We start from the raw sequence: 14,997 nt of genomic DNA, 5'->3' as shown, positions 1-14,997 counted from the left end.
TTTTCATGAATGTTTCTATGGTCATTTTTCATGAGATATGGGCAAATTTTTTTTATTTTTTTTCATTTTTTGTGAGAGGTACTTCGTTTATTCTCTAAAAGAAGGGCTTTTTTTTTTTTTCTAAATGAAGGGTATGTTGTCTTACATCCAATTTTACTATAAGTATGCGTGTTTTTATGCAATATAGCTTTAACAATCCCACGGCCACGGTTAACAGGAAATAGTAGAGTGAGCAATGGGCAATCATAAACATCCAAAGCGTTGGATTATGTTGAGTACAAATAGCCCTAGTTTCTGTGGCTAAAGCCTCAAGTGAGACGTCCTACTATGACTATCCTTCTTTTAGGCCCCATTGGCCAGTTGCAAAGAGAGAGAAATATGAAAGGAGAAAGCGTTCTTTAGTCCCACATCGATGTAGAGAGAAACATGAAACGAATTGTAGTCTTATAAAAGGGCGCATGTGGTGAGGTGCAGAACTATCTTTGCGCTTGGGGCAATGACGCAGCTAGTGAGGTTATAACCGAGGCGCGTCAATTGCTGGTTGAAAACTATTTCCAAACCCCCTCTTAGGCCTAGGCTTGTCCTTGGCCTTGGAGAATTTCTGGAAGGTCCCTCAACCAAGAGGGCCCTACAAACCTAAGTCTAAGCTTTTTCCTCCGTTGCTTTAATTTGTGCTTGATCACTAGCTTGGCCCTCATACTTTCCCATCTTCTGCCACATGATGTCTGCTAGGTAGGATGGGCTCATTAAAGGGCTTCTAGCAAAGATGGGATTTCGTTTGGAAGATAAAGATGAATTCTAGTGTGACACATTTGGGACATTTGCAAATGACAAAAGCTTTTGAATTTCCATTTGGGAAATGATAAATGTGCCCCTTTTCATTACTTGGGACACCCAGCTGCAGTGTACATGGCAATCTGTGTTCGCTCCTTCAAATGTGAAGTACATCAGCCCCTTTGTAGTCATAGATACACTAGCTCGTGTTCCCTCCTTCAAATATGAAGTACATCAGCCCCTTTGTAGTCATAGATAGCAAGTGATGAAAAGGGGCTCATTATCATTTCCCATTTCCATTTCGAGGATATGTCTTCATATGTTATATTATTGTGTGTGTCTTCCTAGCAAATAAATCATGTAGTTGGGGACCATGTGATTTGCATGTGGGCCATACACGTGTGCACACATGTAAACAAGGAACTTGTGTTTGTTTATTCTCCACCGACTAGACAAGAGGGTGAGAGAAAGAGGACAAATGGGACTTGGGTTAAGGTTGTTTTGTTCATAGAAATCATGGGATTTTGCAATTTTACTGTACTATATCAGAGTTAGGTAGGAGCTATTGAGAGAACAGATGGTTTGACTCCAAAGAGAGAGTTTACTGAAAATGGGATGTGGGTTTTGGAGTAGACCCCAAGAGAAAGAAAACAAGGACTTGAGCTTGAATTCCGGGTAGGAATTCTTTGGAGGAGCCAGAGATTTTGTGTACATGAATCATGGCTCATTTGGTAGTTTTTATTGTCATTGTCTTAGTTGTGCACAGAGACTAAAACAAGGAATCACATCAAGTGTCGAGGTTGTTGTGTGCATTTGTTATCTGTACCATTGGGGGGGGGGGGGGGGGGGGGGGATTTGGGGGCAGGGGATTTATTATGATGTTTATGGATAGTTGTAATGTAATCATAATGTGTTTATGGCTTATGTGTTTTAGGATCGTAAGTGTTAGTTGTTGATGATGTGTCTTGTAAGTAGGCAAACGATTTGTGATGTGTAATTACCTTTATTTTTGTATTTAAATAGTTGTATTCATGGTTTTAAATTTCGACTGAAATTTTGGATTTCGGTGAGGACCAAAACGAAAAGGTACTGAAACCGAAATTCCAGAAATTTAGAAAATGTCGTTCGCAATTTTGTTAATTTCGAGAATTTCGTCGAAATTTCTATTAAAATAATAATTTTTTATTGCGTTAACTAATTTTTACGAAATTACCGAAATTTTGCCTGAAATTTTGGTAATTTTGATCGAAATTCCATCAATAAAATCCGGGATTTTGTGTTTGAATACGAAATTTCGGTTTTGTATAACTCTGAAATTTTAGCCGAAACCGAAATTTAAAACCATGGTTGTATTACAATGGACATGTAGATAATTTTAGGGGTGGCCATAACCGAAGAACCGAACCGGAACCGAACTGTAAAAAAATATTTTTGGTCCGGTTCGGTTCCACTGATGAAGAACCGAAAAATTTCGGTTCGGTTCCGGGTCTAATGTTCTCGGTTCGGTTCCGGAACCGAAGAACCGAACTTTGAATATATATATATATATATATATATATAATATTTTTATATTTCTATTATACATATACTTAATAATATAAATTACTTATAATATTAATAAGTAAGTTAATACTATTCTTATAATAAGAAAGTAACTTATATTATAACTTTAATTAAAAGTTTTTATAAATTATAATTAATAATTAATAATTACCCATTAGAACCGAAGAACCGAACCGGACCGAACCAATTATGTTCGGTCCGGTTCGGTTCGGTCCTACTGTGTAGTACGGTTCGGTTCGGTTCTTACGGTTCATGGAACCGAAAACCGAGAACCGAAAAAAAATGAACCGAGAACTGAGAACCGAACCGGTTGGCCACCCCTAGATAATTTGGTATAACAAAAAAAACTTTGTTTTAGGAGAGTCATTGTTCCTCTTAAATTGAACCTCTAGGTGGACCGATTGCATTGAATCAGCCTCTCTCTCTCTCTTTTAATTTCTTTATCTATCTGTCGTACAGCCACTTAGGCACGTATTAAGACGTACAGCCACTTAGGCACGTATTAAGAGGGATGCTTCATGAGGGCCAAAAATCTCCAAGACATAATATAATTAGAAGGGCTGTTGAGATGTCATAGCCCAAACACTGTACGAATACAATATTAATCCTGTAATTGTACCAACTGAAGGTGAATTGTAACTCACTATTTTCATGTTCATTTGTACTCCCATTCTTGGATGTTATACATTGGGTGTACTTTTAGGCGTGTCTAAGGTGGGCCCACATGATGAATAAATAATTCAACGGAAATGATATCTTCCCCGTCTGACGGATAAAATCCCCCCCCCCCCCCCCCCCCTCCGCCTCTCCTTTAACGTTATAAAAACTAAAAACGTTAAAGTGGGGGATTTTATCCGTTTAGGGGGGGGGGGGGGGGATCCCTATTTCAATTAACAAGCGTGGATATTCAATGACCAAATAGGCCAACCCGTACCGTGAGTCAGCAAATCCACAAGTACAATGGCGCTGATACACCCCCCCCCCCCCCCCCGCCTTGACAGCTGGCAACTTTAAACGTTAGGCTTTAACGGCTATTCCCTTTTTGTCTCTCTCTCTCTCTCCAACAGGAACAATTGATGGGCCCCCAAAATTCTCCTCCTTGGTGCCCAAATCCAACCCACAATGATAGTGTACCGTCCAGACCATAGGATGATCCAAGCGGTCCATTTGATAGGCCACATCGTAAATAGGTTGTGTCCCAAAAAACTATTTCCATATGATGATCCTAGCCCTCATATATGAAGAGAAATTGCTTATTATGGAAACCTCTATAGATTGGAAGGTTGTGATCATCCTATGCAAATAATTTTGGGGGCACAACCCATTTACGTTATGGCCCATCAAATGGACGGCTCGGATCATCCTATGGTCTGGACGGTACACTTCATTTTCAAAAATATGGGTGTGGCCTAAATTGGGCCTTAATGTTACTGTACGAACCACACCATAGGATGATCCAAACCATGGACAGCATGGATCATCCTATGTTGTGGACGGTACGCTTCAATTTGAAAAATATTGGTGGGGCCTACGATTGCGCCTTAATGTTACTGTATGACTAACTCCATAGGATTATCCAAACCATGGACGGCTTAGATCATCCTATGTTGTGGACGGGACTTAATGTTACTTTACAACCAACTCCATAGGATGATCCAAACCATTCATTTGATGGGCCACAATGTAAATATGTTGTGCACTTGTGCCCCAAAAATCATTTCCATAGGATGATCACAACCCTACAATCTATAGAGGTTGTATATGTTGTAGTTTTTGTTTATATCGGAGGGCTAGGATCAACCTATGGAAATGATATTTTGGGACGCAACCTATTTATGTTTATGGCACTTCAAGTGGACGGTTTGGATTATCCTATGGTGTGGTGTGGGCGGGGCCTACGTTGTTCAAAGATGGGCCCACCATTCCACCAACGGTTTCTGTTGGGCCCACCAACTGTTCCTGTGGTGTGGAGAGAGAGAGAGAGAGAGAGAGAGAGAGAGAGAGAGAGAGAGAGGTCAAATGGTGGGCTTTGGGGGGGGGGGGGGGGAGAGAATATCAGCGCCCATATAAATGCCGATTTCGTCTCTATTTTCCAAATCCCGTGGGCGGCAAAAGCATTAAACCCATGAACATAAGGGGAAGTTGGAGGGACGGTATCATAAATTCTTGATTCATAATCGAATCACCATTAGCCGGGCGGTTGACTCAGTCGGAGGAGCGTGAAGCAAAGGCAGATTCACTCACTGGAGATCCCATGCTATTCATCGGGGATCCATACCCAATGGAGCTAATAGGACCAATGCTACGAGCTTCCGGAATCCAATGGGATCTTCGTAAAGTTGATCATTATGAGTGTTACGATGAATTCGATTGGGAAGTCCAATGGCAAAAAGAAGGAGACTCATTAGCTTGTTATTTAGTACGAATCAGTGAAATGACGGAATCTATAAAAATTCTTCAACAGGCTCTGGAAGGAATTCCGGGGGGACCCTAGAAATTTGCTTTTATCAAAAATAAATAAGAATGAAGCGGCTATTATTCCGGGGGGATCCAACTCTCCTCCCACTGCTTGGGAGCTGTGTGCTTCCCTATTATTCGCTGGTGCAATTGCTAAATCTGCGCAATTTCCCCTTCATGTATGGTTACCTGATGCCATGGAGGGACCCACCCCTTCAAATAATCTATGCAGCTTCAACTTCTCCCGGTCAACGCAATTTAAAAAAGCGAATAGCCTATTCCTCCGTATCTCATATGGGTTTCACAATTATCGGAATTGCTTCCATAACTGATATGGGACTCATGAATTTGTCCATTTTTCGAGGTCTCAAAGGGCGTGGAAACACATAAGAACTCTTGAATGGAAATTGAAAAGAGATGTAGCTCCAGTTCCTTCGGAAATGGTAAGATCTTTGGCGCAAGAAGAAGGGGTTGATCCGTATCATCTTGACTTGGTTCTGCTTCCTCTCTTTTTTTAACAATACCGAGTCGGGTTCTTCTCCTACCAGTATGGACAAGAGGTTGATAGCGAGATCTCGAATCAACTTGTTGGTCTCATGGTATATCTCAGTATAGAGGATGATACCAGGGATCTGTATTTGTTTATAAACTCTCCCGGCGGATGGGTAATACCAGGAATAGCTATTTATGATCAAATCAAGTCCGTTCGTGCCGGTCCGGGTAAAGCTACTACCATGAAGACACCCATGCCAGCTTCTTTCCGAGATGAAGACCAGCCCTTACTCTCTACTTCAGGTGCAAATCCCAGATCCTGTAGTCCAAATAATCCCATACCATGACGTATCTGAAATAGTAGTAATTAGTGAAAAAAGAATACTTGTACAAACCAGTGAAGTGACCCCATCTCCAACGGTCCAAAGATAGAAATCATTGTAATATTCTAGTCCTTTTTCATTGAAAGATTGATTATTAATCGATTGGCAATAACCAAAAGATTACTAGTAATATGTGTATATGTGTAATTCCCACTATTGTCTATATCTATGTGGATATCAGTATATAACCCGCGTTTCTTTTACAACAAACACGGCAATTTAAAATAGAAAAAAATGATTTCTAATGAAATGATACGAAGCTGTATGCTGTACACCCCATTTCCCCGGGATTGTAGTTCAATCGGTCTTTTGAGAGAGAGAGAGAGAGAGAGAGAGGGGGGAGCTTATTATTTTTAGGTTTAATTTTAGGGGTTTGCACTTTTACAAATACGCCCGTAAAGAAAAAAAAATGAAGTTAGAAAACCATCTCTTCTTCTCTCCCTTCACCCATTTATCCATCGACGAGGATCGGAAAGAGATGGAAGTGGAGCGAGAGGAGAAAATGATTGGGGCATGACCTACTTTCCGTCTGATTTCAAGGCTGCAGTTGAACGGGCCAAAAGTAAAAGTATCCGCGAGTTCTCTACTACGTGGTAACCCAACCAAACACTAATGAGTTTATCTCATTTATCGTCTTTTATCCTCTTTGCAGAAACCAGGAAAGATGGGGATTGGAACGAGGAAGAAGGTACAGAGGAAGTTCAAGATCAGAGGTTTTACCCTCAAAGTAGATGCTCTCGAAGAGGTTCTCTCTTTCTTGTCCCGTTTCGAAGATGCCGAAGACGAAGCCCTAGATCTCCTCCTCGATGAAATCGGCAAAGAATCCCGTAATCTCACACATCCTATACTTATTTTTCCAATTTCTCTTTCATCATTTTGTCTTATTTCAATCTTCTGATTTACTTTTGATCTTCAAAACCCTAATCGCAGTAAAATCCTCCATCTTGGATAAGGAATCTGTTCATCTTGTCGTCAGCCTTTTATTGGAGGCTGAAGCTGCAGTGGAGCCCACCAGCACCAGCACTAGCAACCGGTCCGCATTGCGCATCATTGATGCATTTGTAATCCCTAAATTCTGCTATGATCCAGTCAAGAAAGTTTTTTACGAGTAAGCAGCAACTCTTTTCCTTGCCCAAGTTAGGGTTTTGATCGCATATTCTTCAATTCTGCATTCAATTGAGTGTTTTCAATTTTGCATTTGATTGAGCGTTTTATTTGTTTACTGTTCCTTATTTTTTATACATTTGAGATTCTAGCATTGTCGAATCGAACACCAGTAATATCGTGTAGGTTGTGAGGGTAATTTTAGTTTTTTAGACTTCGTGGTGACTGTAAATGCCCCCTTTGGCACTGTAGTTATGTTTGAAAGATTCTAGAGACATAGTAGCTGCGCATTAGGACATAAAATATGTGCTCTGAGTTAGTAATGTCACTTCTTCTTTCTAGGAAGCAAAATTAATCTTCTATTTGTGGAGGGGTTGTTTTGTATCAGCAGAATATTCAACATCTCTAACTGGGATTGCTATAAAATAGACAACAGATGGTTCTGTTGGGCTTTGAATGTGAAGAGCTTGAGATGTCCACCCCCTCCCTCTCTATACCATTTTGTTGTCCATCTGGCAAGTGACTTCACATATCCGTGCAAGCATGAGAAGAATGGCTATGGCTACTTGACTCATAACTGCATAGAACCCTTTTATACAGCCATCCCATCCATCTCATTACTTTTCATGCGATTTCTATTCTTCACTTGAAGTCAGCATACAGTGTGATTTTCCTTTAGTGGGCTCTGATGGTGATAACTGCTCCTTTAATGAATTTCGCATCTTCCCCCGTCATCTTTCATGTCAGGGAGAGGTGTGAGTGATGAATCACCTGTAATTCTATTGATGAAGTCTGCATCACTAATCCTCATACGGCCGTTCCATTTCACACTTGATGACAAACTGGCAATGATGTGGGGTTGATTTCCTTTTTATCTAATTATTACTGTATGTGATGTATGGTCGAGGGTTCTACCCCATTTTGACATCTGTGGGAGCTATTTGATTTTCCCAAATATTTGGTTTTGACATATGAAAAAAAAATCTTCTGAGGCTCGGGTGTTGCTCTTTTCATGTTTATGAGTCTTCAATAAATAAGGAAATCTTCATAATATAACTTCATCAATATCCCCTCCAATTAGCTTTTAGAGATTTCACTTCTTACTAAACACGCATTTCCTCTTTTTCTTAATATATGGTTTTCTATGATTTTTTATGTTACATCATTAAAAATGATGTTCCACACTCGGTAAGAGTTGAGTGGGATCAAATGGGCCAGTGTTTCAACACACAGATGCGGGTCAAAAAGTGGTCGAAGAAAATCCAAGTCGACTCGGCATGACGCGGTCGAGTACTCGGTTGATGCGGCTGAGTATTCGGTTGACGCGGTCATAGCTCGGGAGAGTCAAAGGAGTTTTGCTGACTTTGTAGGGCAAAACAAGGAACACGTCCGAGGGAAAAGGGAGTTGACTCGGGGGACTCCACGATGACGCGGGGGAGTTTTAAAACTATGATATGGGCCTCTAGGTTGTATACTTGATGATGACTATCAATAGTGCTTCCTGCAAGTCCAACTTTAGTCTTTCAATGTAAATTCTTTTGCTTATTGAACATTTTTGGCATTGTGGCGTATTTATTTTGTTAGTCGAAACATTGTTAACGTCTATTTTTTTGCAAATCTGCTAAGTAAACAAATTATCATGTCCTTGAAAATTGAAATCTTTCTTTTATCTTATAGTGTCCAACCCCTTGTGATACTTCTTTTTTAGGCATATAGGGAAGCTGCCTATTCACGGTGAGGCTAGTGCAAAAGCTGCTCTGTACGTGGAAAGATTTCAATTGTTGTTTCAGAGGCTTTCTCGTGATCGGCATTTTTCAAAACCTGCATTTGATGCTGAAATTACACATTCTGGAAGATGCGAGGTGAAATCTTAAATGCCTTTCCAAATTCTTTGCAGTCTGTATCTTTCTCATTTTAAAAATACTCGTATTGTGCCGTTATAGTATTTTCTTTGGATGCTACTGTATAGACTCTCAATCTCTTTGATACTTATTATGTCATTTTTTATGACATGGTAGGCGTTTGAAATTCTATTAAAATATTTGTTGATCCTTCCTATGGCAGATAGCTCCAATTCAATCTTTGATTGGATGCATGGGGAGGAGATGGATCATGGGGGTAATATCTCAATTGGAAGATGGCCGTTTCTTCTTGGAAGATCTAACTGCAGCCGTACCAATCAATTTATCCAATGCAATATCCTTGATGCTGTGTGTATTCATGTTGATGGAAAGGATCCTTATATTATATGAGATGAATCCAATGATACATGGAATAACAATCCGGTTTAAAAATATATGCATGATTGATTTTGAATTTTAATCCAGATGGTTGGAAACTTGGAATTAGATCTAACTTGTGACAGTGATTTTTTGGTGTATTAAGAGCCTTATCTTATCTGCATCCTCAGTAGTTGATGTCTGTCACCTCTTTTGTTAAATATTTCTTTCTAAATCAGTTTCTTATAATTTCGTTATTTGAGTAGGTGAAGTTTCTTGCATTTGTTGAAAATGCCACCATACACCTCATCTTAGTTGCTGCTAGTTTCATCTTTAGTTATCGTGCATTTATACTCGTTGTACCAGTCTGTCTTCTTCCTCAAGAGCATTAGTATTTGACATATTTATTAAACATTTAAACGTTGCTTCTCCTTCCTATAAAACAAATTAGTGGTTATCTGATTTTTTGATATTATTAGCCTAGGGGTTAATGGAATAGATTCTCATCCACTGTCTTGATTACATTCATATTGAATCTGAATGATTGTGTTGGATTCATATTATGTTTGAGCAAGTAATGCCATTTGGGGATGCTTCCTTTGTTTCTAATCTTCTATGGCTGAGGAATATAGTCAGGGTAAATCAGAAAGTAGCTCTCAATTTTTTGAGGTCAAGAATGGAGTTTTCTTTTGAAGAACATAAATGCAAGGGGGGTTTCTTTCATGTCGTAAATGCAAGCAATATAATTCGCTCATGAGAAAAAAAATGTCATATGTTAATCTCTAGTCCATCTATGAATGTGTCAAATAGTTTCAGTTTTGGATATTCTTAACCGCCATCTCCATTTGTTTTCCATACCTGTGCCTTTAACCTACATGTGAAATTATTTACTTCACTATGTTAAGCTCCACTGTCCAACATACTTTTTGACCCACCATTTGCAAGCCCTCTTTTTGGGTCCCTCCAACATGCATCCAATGGTGTTGTTTTTAACCTATATTAGTGTGTTCCTCCTCGCAACCCGTCTACTTCTGCTATCATTTATATTGATGTCTATCTGAATTTAAAAAACGAGAAATCCCTAGTAAGTGTAAACCTCTTCTCTAAAATATCCGTCTCTCTTTGCAGTTCTTTCATCATTCGTCGTTTCCCTAGGACTTGTTATGCATTGAGAACTTCACCAGTTATAAAATCTTCAGCAGTTATTTTCTGCATCCTCTTGTTGAGGCTGACTCAATCAATGCAGTCAGTTGAAACAAGTTGTAGGGTGTTGTGTCGAGGCAATCAGTGAATATTCTGGATAAGATTCTTCACATTGACTACCATTAAAAAGAAAAGATTCTTCACATTGAGTGGTTTTTTCCATAATGTTCAGAGCAAGGTTGCCAGAGCGGGAATCGAAGGCTCCCAGGGAAGAATCCTACTAAAGGTTGCCAGAGCGGGAATCGAAGGCTCCCAGGGAAGAATCCTGCTTCCTTGGTTCATAGTGATAGGGGAGGCTAATGATATATTCAATTCCGTGTCAGACGAGGTTTTCTTGAGATTGATTATGAGCATTGGGAACTTTGGGAACTTCGTTTAGCATTTTCTGTTCTGTTATTTCTTATTTCATTTGTACATCTCTTTTCCTGATTGTTTTGATCTATCATAAAAACAAGAATAGGGAAAAAAATCCTTGCCCAAGTTATCATTTTAATGCATGCATAGTTTAAGGAATTATCATTTGGAAGCAGGCATGAGAATTTTACATCAAGGGATAGTCAAATATTCTAAATTTTAAGAGACTGTACTTGCTGATTCCCTGAATGCTGAGCAGGGGCCATGATTATATCAGTTGGCTAGGAAGACCTCCACTTTTTTTTTTTTTTGAATGATCAGTGGTGCTTCCACTTTCCAATGCGATAAGCAGAAATCATCTATTCTCCCGGCTATCTTATTGCATGAGAACCAGCACATTCAAATAAACTACCCTTTCTTCCAAGGAAAGCGGATTTCAAAATAATTAAGGACAAATAGGCCATCGGAAGGCTATTTTTCAAATCTAATTTTGATGGCTATAATATGTGCAACTGGTTCTTGACGTTGACCCAATCTCAGATGGTGGGGACATACTACTGTACCAGTGCTTGTTGTAACATCATTGGAGTTGGTGACCTCTTTTGTACTTGATTGTGGACGATGCCACTATGGCTGCGACAAAGTTGCAAATTCTGCAATTGTCTATAGCATTTCTTTTATAAACTTGAATCATGCGAGTTGAAATTAAGTAAAATATGGACGTTGTTTCTATGGTTGCACCTGAAGACCAATGCTGAATCATGCTAGTTGAAATTAAGCAATGCATGCCACCTAGAAGCATTTTACATGGACATGGATTTTTATTTCGACTATGATAAATGTTAGCAATGGTTGTTTTGTGTGTGTGAATTAATTTGATAAATTGTTTCTTTGACACTTAACACAAGATCACGTCAGGATTTTTTGTGGAAAACACAGTAATTGTGGCAGAAGGAGAGCTTCTCCCAAATGGTGTTTTCGAGGTCAGTTTTTCCTGTTCCTACTTATATGCTTAACTTTTGCTATTATCAAAGCATTTGTGATTTGCTATGCCTCCTGTATTGCTTATTTGAATGCCACAAGGGCAGAAACTGAAGGACTCAAAGGATTGCTCTTCTTCCTTCGTTGATCGAAGGAGCCTCCTCCATGTTATATTTTGGCTAAACAACCATGAAACTATGTGGTAACTATCATGTAGGTCAGTACATGCGGATTTCCTCCTTTGGAGGACAGAGATGCCTCCCTTTCATTGCTTGCTGGACTTGACTTCTTTGGTGGTGGTTCTCTCTCTACAGAAGAAACTGTATCCTCCAATAGGCTTTCATTTTTAACCACAACGAATCAACCATCTGTACATTCACGAAAACACTTGACATAACTAAGAATTGATACTAGTGGTTTTTCCTTTAACTACCAACAGTTCAGACTTGCAGGGTTGGAAAAGAAGGCAGTGAATGACATGTTTGTCATCCTTTCCGATGTTTGGCTGGATAACGAAGAGGTAATTAATTCCCTGCTTTCTATTTTCAGCTTCTTCTGATTACTTTTGCTTATTTTCGTAGACACTGACACTGTTTTATCCGTGGAAAAGACTATGGGAAAGCTAGCCACTGTCTTGGATGGGTATGCGAGTGTGGAGGTGGTTCCTTCTCTGTTTGTTTTCATGGGGAATTTCTGTTCTCACCCTTGTAACCTCTCATTCCATTCCTTCTCAAGTCTCAGGTGAGTCTCCGTGTAAGATCCTAATGGCTATATAAAACTAAATTTGCTCACTCGACCAGGTTTTAATATTCATTGATGTGGTTTGAAGAGAAAAGAGGTTAATATTCTAGCCATGCAGATTGCAGTTTGGAAAGCTTGGGGAAATGATTGCAGCCCATCCACGATTAAAAGAGCATAGCCGCTTTCTGTTTATTCCTGGTCCTGAAGATGCAGGTAATTCCAAGTATGCTGCTTTGTTAATTTTCCTTTATTTTTTGCTTTACGTCTTATATATGTTGGGCTGACTCACCGTCTTAGCCAAATTTTATCAAGCTGTGGATGAGGAAACCTTTTAGTTAATTCATTTCAAGTCGGATCGACTCGTTGAATTCTTGGACACAATTATTTTTCTGATCTTTTATTGTGTGCATGAGTTGAAGCCAGTTGTTTCCTAGGAACGCATGTTGTTCTAGCTAGGAGTGTCATGTATCGTTCTCAGACATAGCAAGTCACAATTTTAATGACAATTTTCACTGATCAAGTGCTGCAAGACTTTCAAATCAGGAAAATGTCTATTCCAAGTTGGAAACATTCTAAGGGTTCTCATGAGAAGTAATTTGTAAACCTTGACAGTATTTTGAAATCATATACATATTTGTAATCATTCTAGTGTCTTGTTGTTGATATGAACATAATGCCATATCAGTCCAAACTATTATAGACCCATTAATGGGTGCTAAAGAAGATCTTGCCGCTGAAGAATATATGATTTGAATTTTAAGACTCATCTTTTAAATTGAACAGTCCCACCATATTTATATTGGATTCTACCATTCTCGCGTGTCCGAGTACAAGCATGAGTGCTTGTTCAGTAACATCCAAGATGGGCAGTTTGACCACTTTTCAGATAATTTCTTGTTGAAATAATACACAAAATGGTGTTTTGGAGTCTTAGAGGGACAAAGATATGTAATTGTAGTCACTATACTCATGCAGTTTTCATACCCTATTAAGGTTTATGTAACACATTTGTATCTTGTGCAACATAAATGCATTGTCCGTTCTTGAAATTTACGGTTTTAACTTTCGGCATTTTCAGGTCCATCAACAGTTCTTCCAAGGTGTGGCTTACCAAAATATCTTACAGAGGAACTCCAGAAGCACATTCCCAATGCCATCTTCTCAAGTAATCCTTGCAGGTTATACCTTCTGACCCATTGGCCCAGTTAAACCCATCACCGGCTAAGATCACCCAGTGTATTACCGAGGTGAAATTACAAGTAGGGGGACAAGGAGTCCCCAAAGATAGCAGGACTTTTATCACCCAGTGTTTTATCTGTACTCTATTAAAGCATACTTGCCTGTTTATTGTGAAATAAATTATGTGATAATCATATAAAAAAACTAAATAAAATACATGGTAAGGTCATAAACCTACCAAGTACCAACAAATGGAAGTTGTAAGTTTTTACTCTTGAGTCTTGACATCGGATACTATCAGAATGTATATTAAAATGTGAAATGGTTGATAAGTTAGTTTACGGTTATGTAAGTATATTAGGGGACCGTTGACTAAAAATAATTTCCATATTGTTATAATATTTATGTTTGAATGCGAGGTTTTTCATGTTGACAATATTTTTCAGAAAATTGAGGCATTTCTTCTACATCTTGTCATACACTGACTCAGAAATTCTTGTGTCATGAATTCAGAATCAAGTTTTACACCCAAGAAATTGTATTCTTCCGACAAGATCTGCTTTATAGAATGCGCCGTTCCTGTTTAATACCCCCTTCAAAGGAAGAAACTAGCGATCATTTTGAGCATGTGAGTTAACTTTTTTCCTGATCCTATTTAGAAGGTATGCATAAAATGGGTTCTGAAGCCTCTGGATTTTGCTGATTGCAGCTTGTCGCCACCATTACTCATCAAAGTCATCTTTGTCCCCTTCCTCTCACTGTACAACCCATCCTCTGGAACTATGACCATTGCCTGCGACTGTACCCGACTCCTCATACGGTATTCTCTACACATCTCTTCCATTTCTATACAATAACTCTATGATACAGGGTGCATGTAACATGCAAGCATACACATGGCCATTGGGTTCTTAAAATCATGTCACAAACTGGCAACATTTCACAAAAAATAGGGTATATTTAGGAATAGGCTCTGTGCTTGGGGCCAAGATCATTTATGTGTCCTGTCTCATGCAGATTGTGTTGGGAGATAAAAGCGAGCAGAAGGCATTCAAGTACACAGGAATTACATGTTTCAATCCAGGTTCCTTCTCTAGTGACAGCACATTTGTAGCGTATCGCCCATGCACACAAGAGGTTGAATTATCAGCCTTGTAAAATGTAGCAGTTTTTTCAACTATTTTATTCTTTCTGGCTGAAATTCGGCTGCTGAAATGAGTCTTAGCTTATCCATTGATTGGTGCATGTGGGGGTGCATAAAGGTTCTGTAAACATGGTATTTAACATTTGGAATACTATCAGAGCAAACCCATTCATGGATAATGCAAGGGTTTGCGATACAAGATAATGCAAGGGTTTGCGATACAAACTAGAGGACACATCGCACGCCTGTATCGTGGAAAACATGCATAATTGTGTACATCAATGGACACTTAAACTTATTGTGTTTCTTGTTGAGTCCTGTAATTTAGTTATATTTGTTGTACACAATTTGATGACTGAAATTCAGCAATTTTAACGGCTATCCTATCCTTCATCTATCAAAA

The 14,997-nt window shown here is 39.0% G+C and overlaps 1 protein-coding gene and 1 non-coding gene across 3 annotated transcripts; both read left to right on the top strand.

Moving 5' to 3' along the window:
• The first annotated feature begins 478 nt into the window (after positions 1–478).
• On the top strand, positions 479–627 carry LOC143878022 (U4 spliceosomal RNA). The gene has a single exon (XR_013250853.1). It is a non-coding gene; the product is annotated as a U4 spliceosomal RNA (small nuclear RNA).
• A 5,273-nt stretch (positions 628–5,900) lies between these two features.
• On the top strand, positions 5,901–14,997 carry DPB2 (DNA polymerase epsilon subunit B2). Of its 2 annotated transcripts, none has more exons than XM_077380132.1 (14): positions 5,901–6,231; positions 6,322–6,496; positions 6,600–6,777; positions 8,482–8,635; positions 8,838–8,970; positions 11,456–11,532; positions 11,748–11,852; positions 11,970–12,050; positions 12,141–12,271; positions 12,390–12,484; positions 13,350–13,449; positions 13,964–14,078; positions 14,160–14,270; positions 14,468–14,997. In XM_077380132.1, exons 2-14 carry the CDS (start codon positions 6,334–6,336, stop codon positions 14,606–14,608), a joined length of 1,584 nt encoding a protein of 527 aa, XP_077236247.1. In that variant the 5' UTR covers positions 5,901–6,231; positions 6,322–6,333; the 3' UTR covers positions 14,609–14,997. The 2 variants fall into 2 exon arrangements, with proteins under 2 accessions (XP_077236247.1, XP_077236246.1); XM_077380131.1 differs by having other exon boundaries at positions 5,901–6,237.

Source organism: Tasmannia lanceolata, unplaced genomic scaffold (genome assembly GCF_043159265.1).
Source record: "Tasmannia lanceolata isolate RefF3 unplaced genomic scaffold, GAP_Taslan_0.1 ptg000005l, whole genome shotgun sequence".
In the NCBI taxonomy this organism is placed as follows: domain Eukaryota; kingdom Viridiplantae; phylum Streptophyta; class Magnoliopsida; order Canellales; family Winteraceae; genus Tasmannia; species Tasmannia lanceolata.
Note: the sequence above shows the minus strand (reverse complement) of the source record. Positions and strands in the feature narration are given on the sequence as shown.